General features: G+C 39.0%; 1 protein-coding gene across 1 annotated transcript in view; it reads left to right on the top strand.

Annotated features, from left to right (window-relative positions):
• The first annotated feature begins 1525 nt into the window (after positions 1-1525).
• Positions 1526-17145, top strand: part of Mtnr1a (melatonin receptor 1A) — a 35517-nt gene continuing 19897 nt past the window's right edge. The window contains 1 exon segment of the mRNA XM_004853058.4: positions 1526-1864. Coding sequence (XP_004853115.2) covers positions 1672-1864 — 193 coding nt within the window. The 5' untranslated portion in view covers positions 1526-1671.

The raw sequence follows: 17145 nt of genomic DNA, 5'->3' as shown, positions 1-17145 counted from the left end.
ATCCCAAGGTGGGAAATGGGAAATAAGTGCTCAGTTAGTGCTTACTGGTACTTTTCTTCCTGTAGTTATGATTATTTTCTGTCCTGCTTTTTATGCTTAGAGAGTTGTTCTCCACACGAAGGTTATATAACCTTTTACCTACATTTTCTTTAATTGCATCTCTGTTTTAATAATATAGTGCTCCTGCCACTAATTTGAAATGGTAACTTTCTCATATCTGTATTTTAGATAGTCTAGAATTGTTGATGAGCTTATGGTGTTTTACTTATTGTAATTTTAGTTGTACATTTTAGTATTAGTAGGTCACGTTTCTCATACTTATTCAAATACTTTTTTCTATACTTCTTTTTACTCTTTAAAATATTTTAAATTTTTTATTAGTACACATTTGCAGTACATAATAATTACATTTCCTTTGGAAAGTTGGTGCAGGTACAGAACACATCTCAAGTTTTTTTCATCCCCTGCCCCTCCCTCCCCTCCCAACTTCTTCCCCCTCTTGGTTCCTTCATTTACAAAAGCTCTATTTCCTTTTTTTGTTGTTGTTTTTGCTCAGTTCTTTTTTTTCCAATCCCCTTTCCCTCCCCCTCCCTACAGCTCTTGCTCTGCTTCCCATTTGAAAAGGATCTTCCTACTTGTCTAGCTCTTATTTTGCTTTTTATTTATATTTTGGGTTTCTCATATAAGAGAAAACATGTACTAACTTGTGTTTGGTTTATCTCACTTAATATTATGGTCTCAATGTGCTTTTTCTACTCTTTCAGAGGAATTTTAAAGTCATTTGGCATTTTTATGGGGCTGGCATAAAATAAGTATATGGAGACCATGAAAATTTCAAGCTTTTAATATGAAAACATGGTTATTTAGTTTCCCTAAATAACATTTCCTCTTGTATGTAAGTTTCCTTTCGTGATTCTCAGAACATTTTGAGGTTCTTTCCCCCCCTCTGCACACAGCTAGTTAAGCCATTTTCTAGCAAATTTATATATCAGTTCAGTGGTGCTTTAGTGATGACACTTCTATTTTCTGCAAAGATTGAGTTTTACATTTTTCTTTTATAATTTCATTTTATTATCAGAAGCATCCAGAACAAGTATTACGTAGGTGCAATATTGAACCGGACTAAAAAGGTTTCTCTCCCCTCCGAGGCCCCCTCTTAGCTGTAAACTTGATGAGTTAGACACTGACTGTTTTACTCCCGTTTTGCAGATAAGGAAGCTGGAGCACATGGTGGCTGAGTAGTCTCCTTCAGTCTGAGGTAGGGCTCAAGCCTAGGAGGCCTGCCGGTCCTGCAGCGCGGACCCCGCCTCGCCTCGAAAAGTCGGCTGCAGGCAAAGGCTCCTGCGCGCTCCGGTCCCCGAAGGCGCCGGCTCCGCGCAGCTTCCCGCACGGGGGTGCTGTGGGCCCGCTCTGCGGGTCCCCGGAGTCCACGTCGCTTGCGGGGGGACACCAGGTGTCACCAGGCTGTGGCCCCCTAGTGTAGAGTGGGTGTCCGGCTGCGGGGGGGGGGGGGGCGGCGGCGGGGATGGAGCGGGCAGGATGGGCTCGAAGAAGCGGTCGGGATGAGGAGGAGGCGCAGGAAGGGCTGCGAGGAGCCATAAAGGTGGCGGAGCGGACGCGCTCGGGCAGGGGCACGGGGCGATGGCCGCGCAGCCCTGAGCGCCCGAGACCATGAAGGGCAACGGCAGCGCGCTGCTCAACGCCTCGCAGCCGTCGCCGGGAGGCGGGGAGGGCGCGCGGCCGCGACCCTCGTGGCTGGCGTCCACGCTCGCCTGCTCCCTCATCTTCACCATGGTGGTGGACAAAGTGGGCAACCTGCTGGTCATCCTGTCTGTGTATGGGAACAAGAAGCTCAGGAACGCAGGTAGGCGCTCCTGGGGCCCAACGCCGGCCCCTGCTGTGCCCCAAGAGAAGCTCCACAAAGAGCTTTTCTTAAAAAGTGGGAACTTCGGGTCATTCTTACTAAAAGTGAGAGACCTGTCGGTTGACTTGTCCAGTCGGTCCATCTAAAATGCCTTTCCACAAAAACAGTATGAACTGTTAAGTCCCCAAGGGAAAGAAAACGTAGCCAGAGTCTTTCTCTACTTGAGCAGAAAGCTGTTACTCTCTCAATGTTTCTTTCTTAGATGGAAAGACACCTGGTCTAAATTGAGAAAGTTCCTCAAGATGCCTCTTCAAATCAGATGGACGAATGCATCCACTGCTTGGTTTTACATATAAATTAGTTTTTCCAACTTTGCTAAAATATGAGAAAATATATGAGCTGGCACAATGACGGAGCAACTGGTTTAGTGAAGTTGTCAGCAGTGGTTTTCAATTAGTATTAGCACACAATTGCAAAAAAAAAAATATGCTCTTCAGCATGCTTTGGAAAGGGCTTTTGCTCCTGCAAGTGAACAAGTCTGCATTTTAAAAATAGTAAAGAATACGTTTACATATATTATACCACCCGGGTTAATTTCGTGCTTGTGTCAAACTTGTTTGTTCTCCAGGCAGTGAATTGAAATAGGTTTATCCTGGTTAGGAGCGGGGACACACACAGTTTCTCCCTAAGCCCCTGAATGCTCGCTCTAACTCACTCATGTCTGGGGCTTGATTTCCTCTTGCTGATTTGGAAACAAACTTTTGGGAGAAGAGGTGGGAACAAAACCACCTACTTAAATGTTTGCAAAAAAGTAGTATTTTTGTTGTGATCAGATAGTTGATAAAAGCTCCATTTTTGGTTAGGTCCTTTTGAGAGACTTCTGCCTCCCATTTCTTTCCCTAATGTTTGAGGCACTTAAGAATTAGTTAATAAGGACCTGGTAATATATATTAAATTTGAGTAAACTGAATAAGCTCACATCATAGGCTTAAACTAGAGCAATCCTGCCTTCCAGAAGGGGCTCATACTCCTAGATACAAAAGCAACTTGCCAGAGGCCAGACGCATTCTGAGCTCTGTGTTAATGGATTGAATCTTTGAGTCAGCCCAGTGGAGATGGCTGGGGTGCATGTTGGTCTTGCAGAATGTGGGTCATGGGCAGGTTTAAATCACAGAGCTTGTTATCTAGAACTCACCGCACTTTGTTGGCATCAGTAACTGTGGCACTTTGGAAATTTGAATCTTGCAGAGACTTTCATTTAAAACATGCTCACATGCCTGGAACAATTCTGCTTCACGTGTTTTATGATGAATACTCTTTTCACATTATTATGTATTTTGTTTATTTGCTAAGCAGCTTTTTGAGAGAGTAATGTATAAAATACCATATTTCTGTAGTTGAATGAGAGACTCTTAGTGAACTTTAATATATACAAGTTTTGAACCTTTGTGTTATAATTGGGACTTTTTACTCAAATGTACCACTGCTTCAGTGCATGCCATGTAAGGCTTTCTAGACACAATGATAGAGATAGCCTATTCAAATATGAGTTTTGGGATGTTTCTTAAAAGTTTTTAGGATTGCTCAGTACTCCCATTTCAGGTAATCTTATTTCAGTAACTTTAAGGATGAAAAGATGGAAAAAGAGAATGGAAAAGGACAAGAATGCTAAGGAATCTCAAAAGTTTTGTAAAAGTACTTTCTTTGGCAAATGTAGTATGAATGCAGAGTTATTTATGCCCCACCCCACAGATGGGTGTTGGCATTTGACTTCTCAGGGAAGAAATGCTCGACCACCTGAGAGACTGGATGCTGACCAATTAGCACACACAAACTACTAGGGTCTTAAATGCTGGTAGAAAGTTTTCTCTGCTCATGCTCAAACTTTGATAGCTAGAATTGATGCTACCACATTATGTGTTCTGAGTGAATTCCATAGCATAGTGCAAAGATTCCTGCACTGGAACGCTCGAGTTATACTCTTGATAACAAGAATACCTTCTGATACCTTCTGATTCGAGAAATCAGGGTTATCTAAACTTCATTTTCCACATTTGTCAAATAGAAATACCTAATCTTTTCGCCTCACACAACTGTTGTAATTACCTAGTGAAATGATGCAATTATTTTTTAAAAGTTCCCTAGAATGATTATATAACCAGACAATTGCCACTGTACCGTGCCATCCTTGCCCTTGTTTCCTTCCTGTCTATGCAGAATATGATAGATCTCCACTCTGAATTACTCTTGGAGAGGCTGCACAAAATATGGAGAGAACATGGATGTTAGGCCTTGGAGATCTGGGTTCAAACCTTGGATGCACCAGGGCTGTTTTAAGATGCTTATAGGTACTCAGCATGCCTACTAAAAATGTTTTTAAATTGAAGCATAACTTACACACAGGAAAGTGCACAGAACCTAAGTACACACTGTTGTGTTTTAACACATGCATATGCATGTGTGACCATCACTTTTCAGAAAGGACTTGCAAAAAAGGGTATTGGTAGGTAGTAGCGCTGATATTCACATCTTGACTAGAATTTATGGCCAAGTGTAAGCACTGAAAACAACCACCCTGCTCTTCTTGTCTTTTACCATCCAAAAGCAAATTGCTACCTGTGCTGGGCTCTTCTCTGCCTGTGTCTCTGACTGAAGCAATTACCTTTACCTCTTTCCATCTCCATATCTTCAGCCCATACCCCTCCCTCTCCATCAATTCATTCATCTCATATCACTGAGATGCTTGCACTGAACCCTTCGCCATTCTGTGCATCCTTTCCTTTCTCTGGTCTTGCCCTCTGTGTCTCTTTCTATGCCTTTTTCATTCTTTTCTCTCCTCATCTGTTTCTTATTGCTTGACCTCCATTATTCTTTAATCACCATAACTGGATTCTACCACAGTGGAGATCACACTGCAAGCTCTACTTCCTAATTGTGTTTATTCTGTACCAGAAAAAGAAGGTCCTGAATGTGTATGAATGTTATATTCTATAAGTATATAAATATTTTATTCTACATATGAATTTCTTAGTTGGCTTTTCTGCTAACTTACAAAATCATCAGACTGATAATGTGGCTGAAATAATAATCACCGGGGACCCTTGAGCCCTGGAATTCACCTCCTCCACTCTGCATTCTGAGCTCCTTGGGATTGTGTAAAAATGGAATCACATGTTGTAATGTGAGGACCAAGGGAGGCTTTTCATGCCTCAGAAATGTCATGGAAGAGATTGGAGGAAAGAGAGATAATGAAGAAAAATTTCATGTCAGAGATGGAGCAGAAACAAATATATTCAGCCCTACACATCTGAGAGCTTTACCTCCACATATTTAACCAATTGAAGATGGAAGATACTAGAAAAAAAAAAGCATCTGTGCTGAACGTGTATAGACTTTTTTGGTTCATTGTTCCCTAAACAATACAGTATAACAATGATTTACATAGCATTTACTTTATTTTTTTGGTTTTGTTTTTGAGGCAAACTCTCACTATGTTGCCCAGGTTGGCTGGAACTTGTGGGTTCAGGCAGTCCTCCTGTCTCAGCCTCTGAGAAGCTTGTAGAGTGAATGGATCCAGAACCTGTGCTTCAGGGCTTCTTACTGAATGGATCTGTATTTCTAATCACTCCTCATCTTTCTGAGCCATTTTTCACATCAGCAAGTATATTGATGGGGTTGTACAAAACCCATGAGACATTTTTCAGTTCAAATGTCTTTTAATTTTCAAGATTATTAACTGACCTGGAAATTATAATGTTATGAAGTTGACTAGGAATAAGAAAGAGTGTGGATACAATGTCACTTCTGTATTTAATGATAACAGGCATCAGAGAAACAAAGTATGTCCTTAGGAATGTGTGCCTCCCTTGTTCTAGGCAGTATGGTTCCCTTCTCTCATGACTCTCTGCCAGAGAAAATGACCTGCTAACCACCCCTGGTTTCCCTACTTTTACTTCCCAAGGAATGTTTATGAGTCTTTAAAAAAATTTATGTAGTTTTCCCTACTCAGAGAAATGAAGTAACTAACTACACAGAATAATCAAGCCTCTGTTGGTGGGATGCTTTCTGATTGAGAAACCAGAGATTAGTGCTCTGGGATAGACATATGTTCTCTGAGGTTGGATAGGATGAGCAGAGCACACTCACCATGAGCTAATGGTTTGTGCAAGGGAGCAAGTCTCCTGACCGAGCTAACTTTCATGCCTTTGGTTGGGCCAAGGTGAGAAAGTTGAACTGCAGTGACCCCACCAAGCTGTCCCCACTGGAGAGGAACAGCCTGAATAGGTGGCCATCCCAATCATTCAGCTTGCAGTGGTACACTTGTGGAGACCTGGGCGCCGTTCATACGAGCCAGCTCATCACTCTCAGTAGGTGTTCAAAGGAGGAAGGAAGACAAGCTCTTCACCTGGTTATAAGCATTTCCAAAATAAAGAATCACACAATCTCTCCTGCAAAATCAGTTCAGGATGACTGTACGGGGGTCATAAAGGTGGCTTGTCACATGGTTTACTGGTGATTTGAAGAAGAGTACTCTGTGAAATCTTTTAAAACAAAATTAAACAAAATACTTGTTTTAGATAATTGACAAAAAACAAAACAAAACAAAACCCAAAAGACAAGACCAGAAAAACATGCATTTTGGATATTACTTTTCAATCATTTTATTTTTTCAGGATTTTTCTCTCTGAAAAGATTCATTTTGCACCTTATATTCTTAGCTCACTATAAAGGGTATCAATGGACATTGGATAATGTATAAGGTAACTAGAAGAGTAATGGAAGTCTAAATACTGAGTTTGAACATTTTGAGTAGATATATAATATTCCCCATCTAGTGTTTTAATAATATAAGTTTAAACCTGTTGGGTTAAAATTTTAGCTTCCTTCTGATTTTTCTGGCCCATAACTGATTCTGCAAAAACTCTTTTTTTAATAAAAGTTTTAATTCATTGGAATGGTTTGATATTTATTTTTAAAAATGAATTTTATTGCTATATTTTAGGCATACAATATAATGACATTCATCATTGGAAATTTTCACCTTTACATGATCTCTCTTGGTTCTTATTTTTTTCCCATTCCCCTGCCCTCCCTTCAAGCCCTCCATCCCTCCCTATTTAAAAAGACTTTGTTTCCATTATTTTGTTATCAATATTAATTCCATTCCCTTCTTTCCTCTCCCCTACCCTTCCCAATTACCCTTCCCCTTTGCCCCTTTTCTTCCCAATTCACATTATCTATTATACCTTTTAGTCCTTATTTACACTTTCATTTTCTCACACAAGAGAAACTATTTGGTATTTACATGTGTGTCTTATTTATTTCTCTTAAAAGGATTGCCTCAGTGTGCATCCACTTAGCTATAAATGTCTCTAATTTCTCATTTCTTATGCCTCAGTAGTACTCCATTTTATAAAAAAAACCCCACATTTTCTTTATCCAGTCTCCAATTGATGGGCAATTGGGCTGCTTCCAAGTTTTAGCTATTACACATTGTGCTGCTGTGAACCTGGGTGCACATATATCACTGTGGTATGATTCTTTTAATTCTTTTGGAAAGATCCCCAGCAGGGGAATAGCTGGGTCAGATGGGACTTCCAGTTCTAGTTCTTTGAGGTATCTCCATACTGATTTCCACAGTGCTTGCAGCAGTCTACAGTCCCACCAGCAGTGGAGCAGGGTTCCTCCTTCCCAACAGCCCCGTCAGCATTTGTTATTGGTGGATTTCATGATCGCAGCCGTTCTTTCTGGAGTGAGGTAAAATCTCAGCGTTGTTTTCATTTGCATCTCTTGAATGACCAGGAATGTTGAACATTTTTTCATATATTTATTTGGCATTTCTAATTCTTTGTCTGAGAAATGTCTATTCATTTTATATGCCTATTTTTGGATTGTGTCTTTAAATTTGAGAGGTCTGATTTCTTTAAGTTCTTTATAGATTCTAGATAGTAGACCTTTGTCTGAGGAACAGCAGGTGAAAATTGTTTCCCATATTATGGGTTGTATCTTCATACTGTTGGTGGTTTCTCTTGCTGTGCAGAAACTTTTTAATAAGAAGAGATCCCACTTGTTGATTGTTTGTGCTAGTTCATGGGCAACTGAAGTTTTGTTCATAAAATCTTTTCCTATACTAATATCTTCAACAGTTCTGCCTAATCTCTGTTCCAGCCGATTCAGTGTTTCTATTTTAATATTTAAATCTTTAATCCATTTTTATTTAGTTTAGTGAATGGTGAGAGATATAGGTCTAGTTTTAATCTTTGGTAAGTTGAAACCCAATTTTTCCATCACCATTTATTAAAGAGGCTATCTTTCCTCCAGTGAGAGTGTTTGACTCCTTTGTTGAAGATGAGGTGGCTGAGTGTGTCTGGAGTTGTTTCTGCATCTTCTAATCTGTTCCACTGGTCCTCAGGTCTGTTTCTTTGCCAGTACCATGCTGTTTTTATCCCAGTAGCTTTGTAGTATAGTTTGAAGTTGAGGATTGTGATACCCCCTATCTTGTCATTATTGTCTAGAATTGCTTTTGCTATTCTAGGTCTCTTCTTCTTCCAAATGAATTTTTGGATTATTTTCTGAAAGTCCATGAAGTATGCTGTTGGAATTTCAATTGGGATTGCATTGAATCTATATAGCAGTTTTGGAAGTATGGCCATTTTCACTATGTTGATCCTTCCTACCCAGGAGCAGTGGATGTCTTTCCATTTTCTGATATCATTTTCAATCTCTCTTTTCAGAGGACTACAGTTTTCAGAGAAGAGGTCTTTGATTTCTTTCATTAGGTTGATTCCTAGGTATTTCAGTTTTTTGGACGCTATTGTGAAAGGAATTGTTTGCCCTATTTCTGTCTCAGTGAGTCTGTTGTTCGTGTAGAGGAAACTTACTGATTTTTGTGTGTTGACCTTATATCCAGCTACTTTACTGAATTTGGTTATTAAGCTTAGAAGCCTTTTGGTGGAGTTCTTGGGGTCTTCTTATAGAGTAACATGTCATCTGCAAATAATGACAATTTGACTTCTTCATTTCCTATCTTTATTCCTTTAATTTCTTTCTCTTTTCCAATTGCTGTTGCTAATGTTTCCAAAACTGTATTGAACAGGAGTGGTGATAGTGGACGTCCTTGTCTTGTTCCTGATTTTTGTGTGAAGGATTTCAGTTTTTGACTATTTAGGATGGTATTGGCTGTTGGTTTTTCATAGATGGCTTTTATCTGATTGAGGTCGAGACAGTCTATTCTAATTTTTGTCAGGCTTTTATCATAAATGCGTATTGGATTTTATCGAATGATTTTTCTGCATCTATTGAGATGATCATATGTTTTTTGTCCTTGGCTCTATTGGTATAGTGTATTACATTTACTGATTTGCCTATGTTGAACTATCCCTGCATCCCTGGAATGAATCCCACTTGGTCAGGGTATATGATCTTCTTGATGATCTTCTACATTCTATTTACCAGTATCTTATTAAGGATTTGTGCATCTATGATCTTTAGTGATATTGGCCTATAGTTCTCTTTTTCAGTTGGGTCTTTCTCTGCTTTAGAGATCAAGGTGATGCTTGCTTCCAGGAAGGAATTCGGAAGTATTTCTTTGCTTTTAATTTCATTGAAGAGTTTAAACATTAGTGGCAGTAGTTCCCCTCTAAATGTCTTGTAGAGTTTAGCAGTGAAGCCATCAGGACCCAGGCTTTCCTTAGTTGGTAAGTTTTTAATTATGTTTGAAATTTCATTGATTGATATCGGGTTGTTTAAAATTTTTTGGTATTCTTTGTTCAATTTTGGTAATTCATACATATCTAGGAATCTGTCCATTTCTTCTGTGTTTTCCGTCTTATTGGAGCATCGGTTATTGAAGTAGGTATCGATGATCCTCTGGATTTGTTTGGTCTGTTGTAATTTCATCCTTTCCATTCCTAACTGCTTGAATTTGGGTCCTTTCTTTCCTTTTTCTGATAAGGTTGGCTAAGGATTTGTCAATTTTGTTTATTCTTTCAAAGAACCAACTCTTTGGTTCATTGATTTTTTGTACAGTTCTCTTAGTCTCCATTACATTGATTTCTCCTCTGATCTTTATAATTCCCTCCCTTGTATGAGCTTTGGGTTTGTCCTGCTCTTCTTTTTCTAGAAGCTTGACATTCAGCCTCAGGTTGTTTAATTGGGCTTGCTCTGTTTTCTGAATATGAGTATTCACTGTTACGAATTTTCATCATAAGACTGCTTTCATTGTGACCCATAGATTCTGATATGATGTATTGTCATTTAATTGTAGGAACTGTCTAATTTCTTCAAGTTCCTCTGTGACCCATTGGTTATTCAGAAGTGTGTTGTTCAATTTCCATGTGTTTTGAAATTCTTGCAGTTTCTTTTGCCATTGATCTTCAATTTCATCACACTATGGTCTAATAATATTCAGGGGACAACTTCAAGTCCTTTACACTTACTTAAACATGTTCTATGAGTGAGTATTGGAGAACAAACCTTGTGCAGCTGAAAAGAATGTGTATTCTGATTTTGTTTTGGAACAGTCTGTAAAAATCTGTTAAGTCCAATTGTTGAGGAGTTTGAGTTCTAGTATTTTGTTGCTTACTTTTTGACTAGTTGATCTATCTATTTGTGACAGTGGGTTATTGAGGTCCCCCACTACTACTGTATTAGCGCTTATTTGATTTTTCATCTCTGACAGTTTTTTCTTTTATACAGTTGGGTGCACTCGTGTTTGGTGCATAGATATTTATGATTGCCATCTCTTTCTGTTGGATTGTTCCCATTATAAGGATGTAATGTCCTTCTTTGTCTCTCTCTTTTTTTGTATTAAATTCTTTTATTGGTACATTGTAGGTATACAACACAATTACATTTCTCATTGGGAATTGTACCTTTACATAATCCATCTTGGTTCTTATTTTTTCCCCATTCCTAGCCCTCCCTTCACACCCTCCACCCTTCCCTATTTACAAAGACTTTGTTTCCATTTTTTCCATTTCTCAGCATTTTTCCTTTCCCTTCTTTCCTTTCCCCTGCCCCTCCCACTAAACCTACCCCTTTGGGCCTTTTCTTCCTAGTTTACATTATCGATTATTCATTCTAATCATTGGTACATTTTAGGTATACAATATAATGACATTCATCATTGGAAATTCACAACTTTACATAGTCTCCCTTGGTTCTTATTTTTCACACTTGCCCAGCTCTCCCTTCAACCCCTCCATTCCTCCCTATTTACAAAGATTTTGTTCCTGTTTTTCCATTTTCTCATATTAATCCCATTCCCTTCTATCCTTTCCCTTAGCCCTCCCACTTCCTTCCCCTTTGCCCCTTTTCTTCCCATTTCACATTACCTATTATACATTTAGTCCTTATTTACACTTTCATTTTCTCACACCAGAGAAACTATTCGGTATTTACACATGTGTGTCCTATTTATTTCACTCAAGAGTATTGCCTCAATGTGCATCCACTTAGCTATAAATATCTCTAATTTCTCATTTTTTATGGCTGAGTAGTACTCCATTTTATAAAAAAACCCACATTTTCTTTATCCAGTCTCCAGTTGATGGGCATTTGGGCTGTTTCCAAGGTTTAGCTATTACAAACTGCACTGCTATGAACATGGGCACACATATATCACTGTGGTATGATTCTTTTAATTCTTTGGGGCAGATCCCCAGCAGTGGAATAGTGGGGTCAAATGGGACTTCCAGTCCTATTTCTTTGAGGTATCTCCATACTGATTTCCACAGTGCTTGCAGCAGTCTACACTCCCAGCAGCAGCAGAACAGGGTTCCTCTTTCCCCACAGCCCCGCCAGCATTTGTTATTGGTTGATTTCATGATAGCAGCCATTCTTTCTGGAGTGAGGTGGAATCTCAGCATTGTTTTCATTTGCATCTCTCGAATGACCAGTGATGTTGAACATTTTTTCAAGTATTTATTTGCTATTTCTACTTCTTTGTCTGAGAAATGTCTGTTCATTTCAGATGCCCATTTTTGGATTGGGTCTTTAAATTTCGGAGGTCTGACCTTTTTAATTTCTTTATAGATTTGAGATAGTAGACCTTTGTCTGAGGAAGAGCAGGTGAAGATTTTTTCCCACATTGTGGGTTGTCTCTTCACACTGCTGGTGGTTTCTCTTGCCGTGCAGAAGCTTTTTAATAAGAAGAGATCCCATTTGTTGAATGTTTGTGCTAGTTCACGGGCAACTGAGGTTTTGTTCATAAAATCTTTTCCTACACCGATGTCTTCAAGGGTTCTAGCTAACCTCTGTTCCAACTGATTCAGAGTTTCTATTTTAATATTTAGATCTTTAATCCATTTTGATTTTAGTTTAGTGAGTGGTGAGAGATACAGGTCTAGTTTTACTCTGTGGCAAGTTGAAGCCCAATTTTTCCAGCACCATTTATTAAAGAGGCTATCTTTCCTCCAGTGAGGGTGTTTGGCTCCTTTGTCAAAGATGAGATGGCTGAGTGTGTCTGGCATTGTTTCTACATCTTCTAATCTGTTCCACTGGTCCTCAAGTCTGTTTCTTTTCCAGTACCATGCTGTTTTTATCACAGTAGCTTTGTGGTAGAGTTGCAGGTTGGGGATTGTGTTACCCCCTGCCATGTCTCTGTTACCTAGAATTTCTTTTGCTATTCTGGGTCTCTTCTTGTTCTAAATGAATTTTTGGATTGTTTTCTCAAGGTCTATGAAGTATGCTGCTGGGATCTCAATTGGAATTGCATTAAATCTATATAGCAGTTTTGGAAGTATGGCCATTTTCACTATATTAATCCTTCCTACCCAGGAGCAGGGGATGTCTGTCCATTTTCTGATATCATCTTCAATCTCTCTTTTCAGAGTGCCGTAGTTTTCAGAGAAGAGGTCTTTGATTTCTTTTGTTAGGATGATTCCTAGGTATTTCAGTTTTTTGGATGCTATTGTGAAAGGAATTATTTGTCCTATTTCTCTCTCAGTGAGTCTGTCATTGGTGTAGAGGAAAGCTATTGATTTTTGTGTGTTGACCTTGTAACCAGCTACTTGACTGAATTAGGTTAGTAAGTCTAGAAGACTTTTGGTGGAGTTCTTGGGTTCTTCTATATAGAGTATCATGTCATCTGCAAATAATGACAATTTGACTTCTTCATTACCTATCTTTATTCTTTTTATTTCTTTCTCTTGTCTAATTGCCATGGCTAATGTTTCCAGAACTATATTGAACAAGAGTGGTGATAGTGGACATTCTTGTCTTGTTCCTGATTTGAGTGTGAAGGATTTCAGTTTTTGACCATTTAGTATGATATTGACTGTTGGTTTTTCATAGATGCCTTCTATCAGTTTGAGGTAGAGACCAACTATTCCAATTTTTTGTAGGGTTTTTATCATAAATGCATGTTGGATTTTGTCAAATGCTTTTTCTGTGTCTATGGAGATAATCATATGGTTTTTGTCCTTGGCTGTATTGACATAGTGTATTACATTGATTGATTTGCACATATTGAACCATCCCTGCATCCCTGGGATGAATCCCACTTGATCAGGGTGTATGAGCTTCTTGATGATCTTCTGCATTCTGTTTGCCACTATCTTATTTAGGATTTTTGCATCTATGTTCATTAGTGAGATTGGCCTATAGTTCTCTTTTTCAGTTGGGTCTTTCTCTGCTTTGGGGATCAAGGTGATGCTTGCTTCCAGGAATGAATTTGGGAGTATTGCTTCCCTTTCAATTCCATTGAAGAGTTTAAACAATAGTGGCAGCAGTTCCTCTCTAAATGTCTTGTAGAATTCAGCAGTGAATCCATCAGGGCCCAGGCTTTTCTTAGTTGATAAGTTTTTAATTACATTTTCAATTTCATTGGTTGATATTGGGTTGTTCAGAATTTTTAGGTCTTCTTCTTTCAACTTTGGTAATTCATATGTATCTAGGAATCTGTCCATTTCTTTTGTGTTGTCCATCTTATTGGCATATAGATTCTGGAAGTTGATATTGATGATCCTCTGGATATCTGCTGGGTCTGTTGTAATTTCACCCTTTTCATTCCTAATTGCATGGATTTGGACCTTTTCTTTCCTTTTTCTGACAAGGTTGGCTAAAGGTTTGTCAATTTTGTTGATTCTTTTGAAGAACCAACTCTTGGCTTCATTGATTTTTTTTTGTATCATTCTCTTAGTCTCCATTGAATTGATTTCTCCTCTGATCTTTATAATTTCCTCCCTTGTAGGAGCTTTGGGGTTGTCCTGCTCTTCTTTTTCTAGAAGGTTGAGGTTCAGCATCAGGTTGTTTAATTGGGCTCGTTCTGTTTTCCTAATGTGAGTATTCACTGCTATGAATTTCCCTCATAAGACTGCTTTCACTGTGTTCCATAGATTCCAGTATGTTGTATTGTTACTGACATTTAGTTGAAGGAACTGTCTGATTTCTTCTTTAATTTCCTCTGTGACCCATTGGTTATTCAGAAGTGTGTTGTTCAATTTCCATGTGTTTATGAAATTTTTTGAGTTTCTTTTGCTATGGATCTCCAATTTCATCACACTATGGTCTGATAATATACAGGGGATAACTTCAATTCCTTTGCACTTCCTTAAACATGTTCTATGTGTGAGTATGTGGTCTATTTTGGAGAATGACCCATATGCAGCTGAGAAGAATGTGTATTGTGATTTTGTGGGGTGGAAGACTCTGTAAACATCTGTTAAGTTCATTTGTTCAAGAGTTCGATTGAATTCTAGTATTTCATTACTTATTTTTAGTCTAGTTGATCTATTTGTGACAGTGGGCTGTTGAGGTCCCCCACTACAATTGTATTAGTGCATACATGACTTTTCATGTCCGTTAGTCTTTGTTTTATATAGTTGGGTGCATTAGTGTTTGGTGCATAGATATTTATGATTGTCATCTCTTCCTCTTGGATTCTTCCCTTTACAAGGATGTAGTGTCCTTCTTCATCTTTCTTAGTCAGTGTTGGTTTGCAATCTACTTGATCTGCCAAGAGGATAGCTACTCCTGCTTTTTTTCGGGTTCCTGTCGCATGGAGTATTGTTTTCCACCCTTTAGCTTTCAGTCTATGAGTTTCATTTTGAATTAAGTGTGTTTCTTGTATGCAGCATATTGTTGGATTTTGCTTCTTGACCCATTCTGCCAGTCTATTTCTTTTGATTGGTGAATTGAGACCATTAACTTTGATGGTTATAACTGAAATGTGTTGACTTGTCATTGCCATGACTTTTTCTTTTTGTTGTGTTCTCCCCCTTTTCATTGAATTTCTTGTCATGCCAGATGGGTTCATTCTACTTTGCTTCCTGGGGTTGTGATCCTCAATGTCTGTTCCTAGGCTATTGTGTAAAATTCTTTGGAGTGCTGGTTTTGTATTCACGAAGTTCCTAAGGTGCTCTTTGTCATGAAAGTATCTTATTTCTCCATCCATTTTGAAAGATAGTTTTGCAGGGTACATCAATCTGGGTTGGAGGCTGTTTTCTTTTTGGGCTTGGAATATGTCACTCCAAGCTCTTCTTGCCTTGATGGTTTGTGTTGAGAAGTCTGCTGTGATTCTGATGGGCTTTCCTTTGTATGTGATTTGTTTCTTTTCTCTGACTGCTTGGAGAACTTTGTTCTTCTGTTGTGTTTCTGGAATCTTAACAATGATATGCCTATATATAGATTTTTTTTGATCAAGGCTTTTTGGAGTCCTATATGCCTCACTTATCTGTATGCCAAGCTCTTTTCCCCTGCTTGGGAAGTTTTCTGCCATTATTTCTGTGAAGAGGTTTTTTTATGTCATCTGCACTCTCTCCTGTTTCTTCATTGAGCCCAATCAGTCTTATGTTATTCTTCTTTGCATCATCTAGCAGCTGCTGGATTGATTTCTCATGTTCCCTTATAATTCTGATAATTTTGAAGCAATTTTTCTTTTCCTGGTCATGAATTGCAATCTTATCTTCCATATCTGAAATTCTGTCCTCACATTGGCTCATTCTGCTGTGTAGACTTTCAATGGAGATTTTCATGTCCTGGAAATCTATTTGCATCTGTTTTATGGATTCCAGTTGTTTCTTATGTTGGGATTCCATCATGTTCCTGAGCTCCTCTCTAGATTTATTAATCATAGCTTGCAGTAGGGGCACAATTTCTCCTGTTATCTGAGAAATTATTTCTGATTTCATTTTTTCCAGATCCCCTTTTGTTGGCAGTTCAGTGGGTCCAGGTGGTTGAGTATCAGAGTGTTCCATCTCATTTCCCTTTGGGGTTGCTGTAGGTGATCTGGAAGGCTGGTTTTGAGACTTCTTTATGTGTTTTCTCATTTCAAGTGGGGCAGGGGCTGTTATTGCCTGCATGGATTACCTCCTCTGAGCTAGGAGAGGTGGGACATGGGCCAGGAGCAGCGGTAGGGATGGTGACCCAAAAGCCCTTTCCTGTGGGCTGGGAGCAGCAGGAGGGATGGTGGCCGGGCAGCCCCTTCCTCTGGACCAGGAGCAGTGGGACGATGGCTCAGAAGCCCTTACCTCTGGGCCGGGAATAGCAGGACTCAGTACCTTGGTCTGGTGGTCTGGTGTCCTCTGTGTCTTTGTAGTGTGGAGTCAGATGGCTGCCTCCTTCTTTGTCTGTCTTAATCAGTGTTGCTTTGAAATCCACTTGATCTGCAGATGATAGCTACTCCTGCTTTTTTGGCAGGTTCCTTTTGTGTAGAGTATTGTTTTAACTTTCAGTCTCTGAGTTTCTTTTTGAATTAAGTGTGTTTCTTGTATGCAGCACATTGTTGGATCTTGTTTCTTGACCCATTCTGCCAGTCTATTTCTTTTGATTTGTGAATTGAGACCATTAATGTTGATGGTTATAACTGATACGTATTGACTTATCTTTGTCATGACTTTTACTTTTCATTGGATTCTCCATGTTTGCAATTAATTTCCTGTTGTGCCTGATAGATTCATTCTTCTGGGCCTCCAGTTGTTATGATCTTCATTGTCTTTTCCTGGGATATTGTCCAAAATGTTTTGGAGTGCTGCTTTGGTATTCATGAAGTTCCTATGGTGCTCTTTGTCATGAAAGTATCTTATTTCTCCATCAATTTTGAAAGTTGATTTTGCAGGGTACATCAATCTGGGTTGGAGGCTGTTTTCCTTTAGGGCTTGAAATATGTCATTCCTAGCTCTTCTTGCTTGAGTGTTTGTGTTGAGAGGTCTGCTGTGATTCTGATAGGCTTTCCTTTGTATGTGATCTGTTTCTTTTCTGTAACTGCTTGTAGAATTTTGTTCTTCTCTTGGATTTCTGGACTCTTAACTATTATGTGCCTGTGTGTAGATTTTTTTTGC

This window comes from Heterocephalus glaber, unplaced genomic scaffold, assembly GCF_053883595.1.
Source record: "Heterocephalus glaber isolate CG9 unplaced genomic scaffold, H.glaber_assembly_v1.0 deba00001461, whole genome shotgun sequence".
NCBI lineage: Eukaryota > Metazoa > Chordata > Mammalia > Rodentia > Bathyergidae > Heterocephalus > Heterocephalus glaber.
The sequence above is the reverse complement of the archived record's forward strand: the minus strand, read 5'-3'. Positions and strand labels throughout refer to the sequence as shown.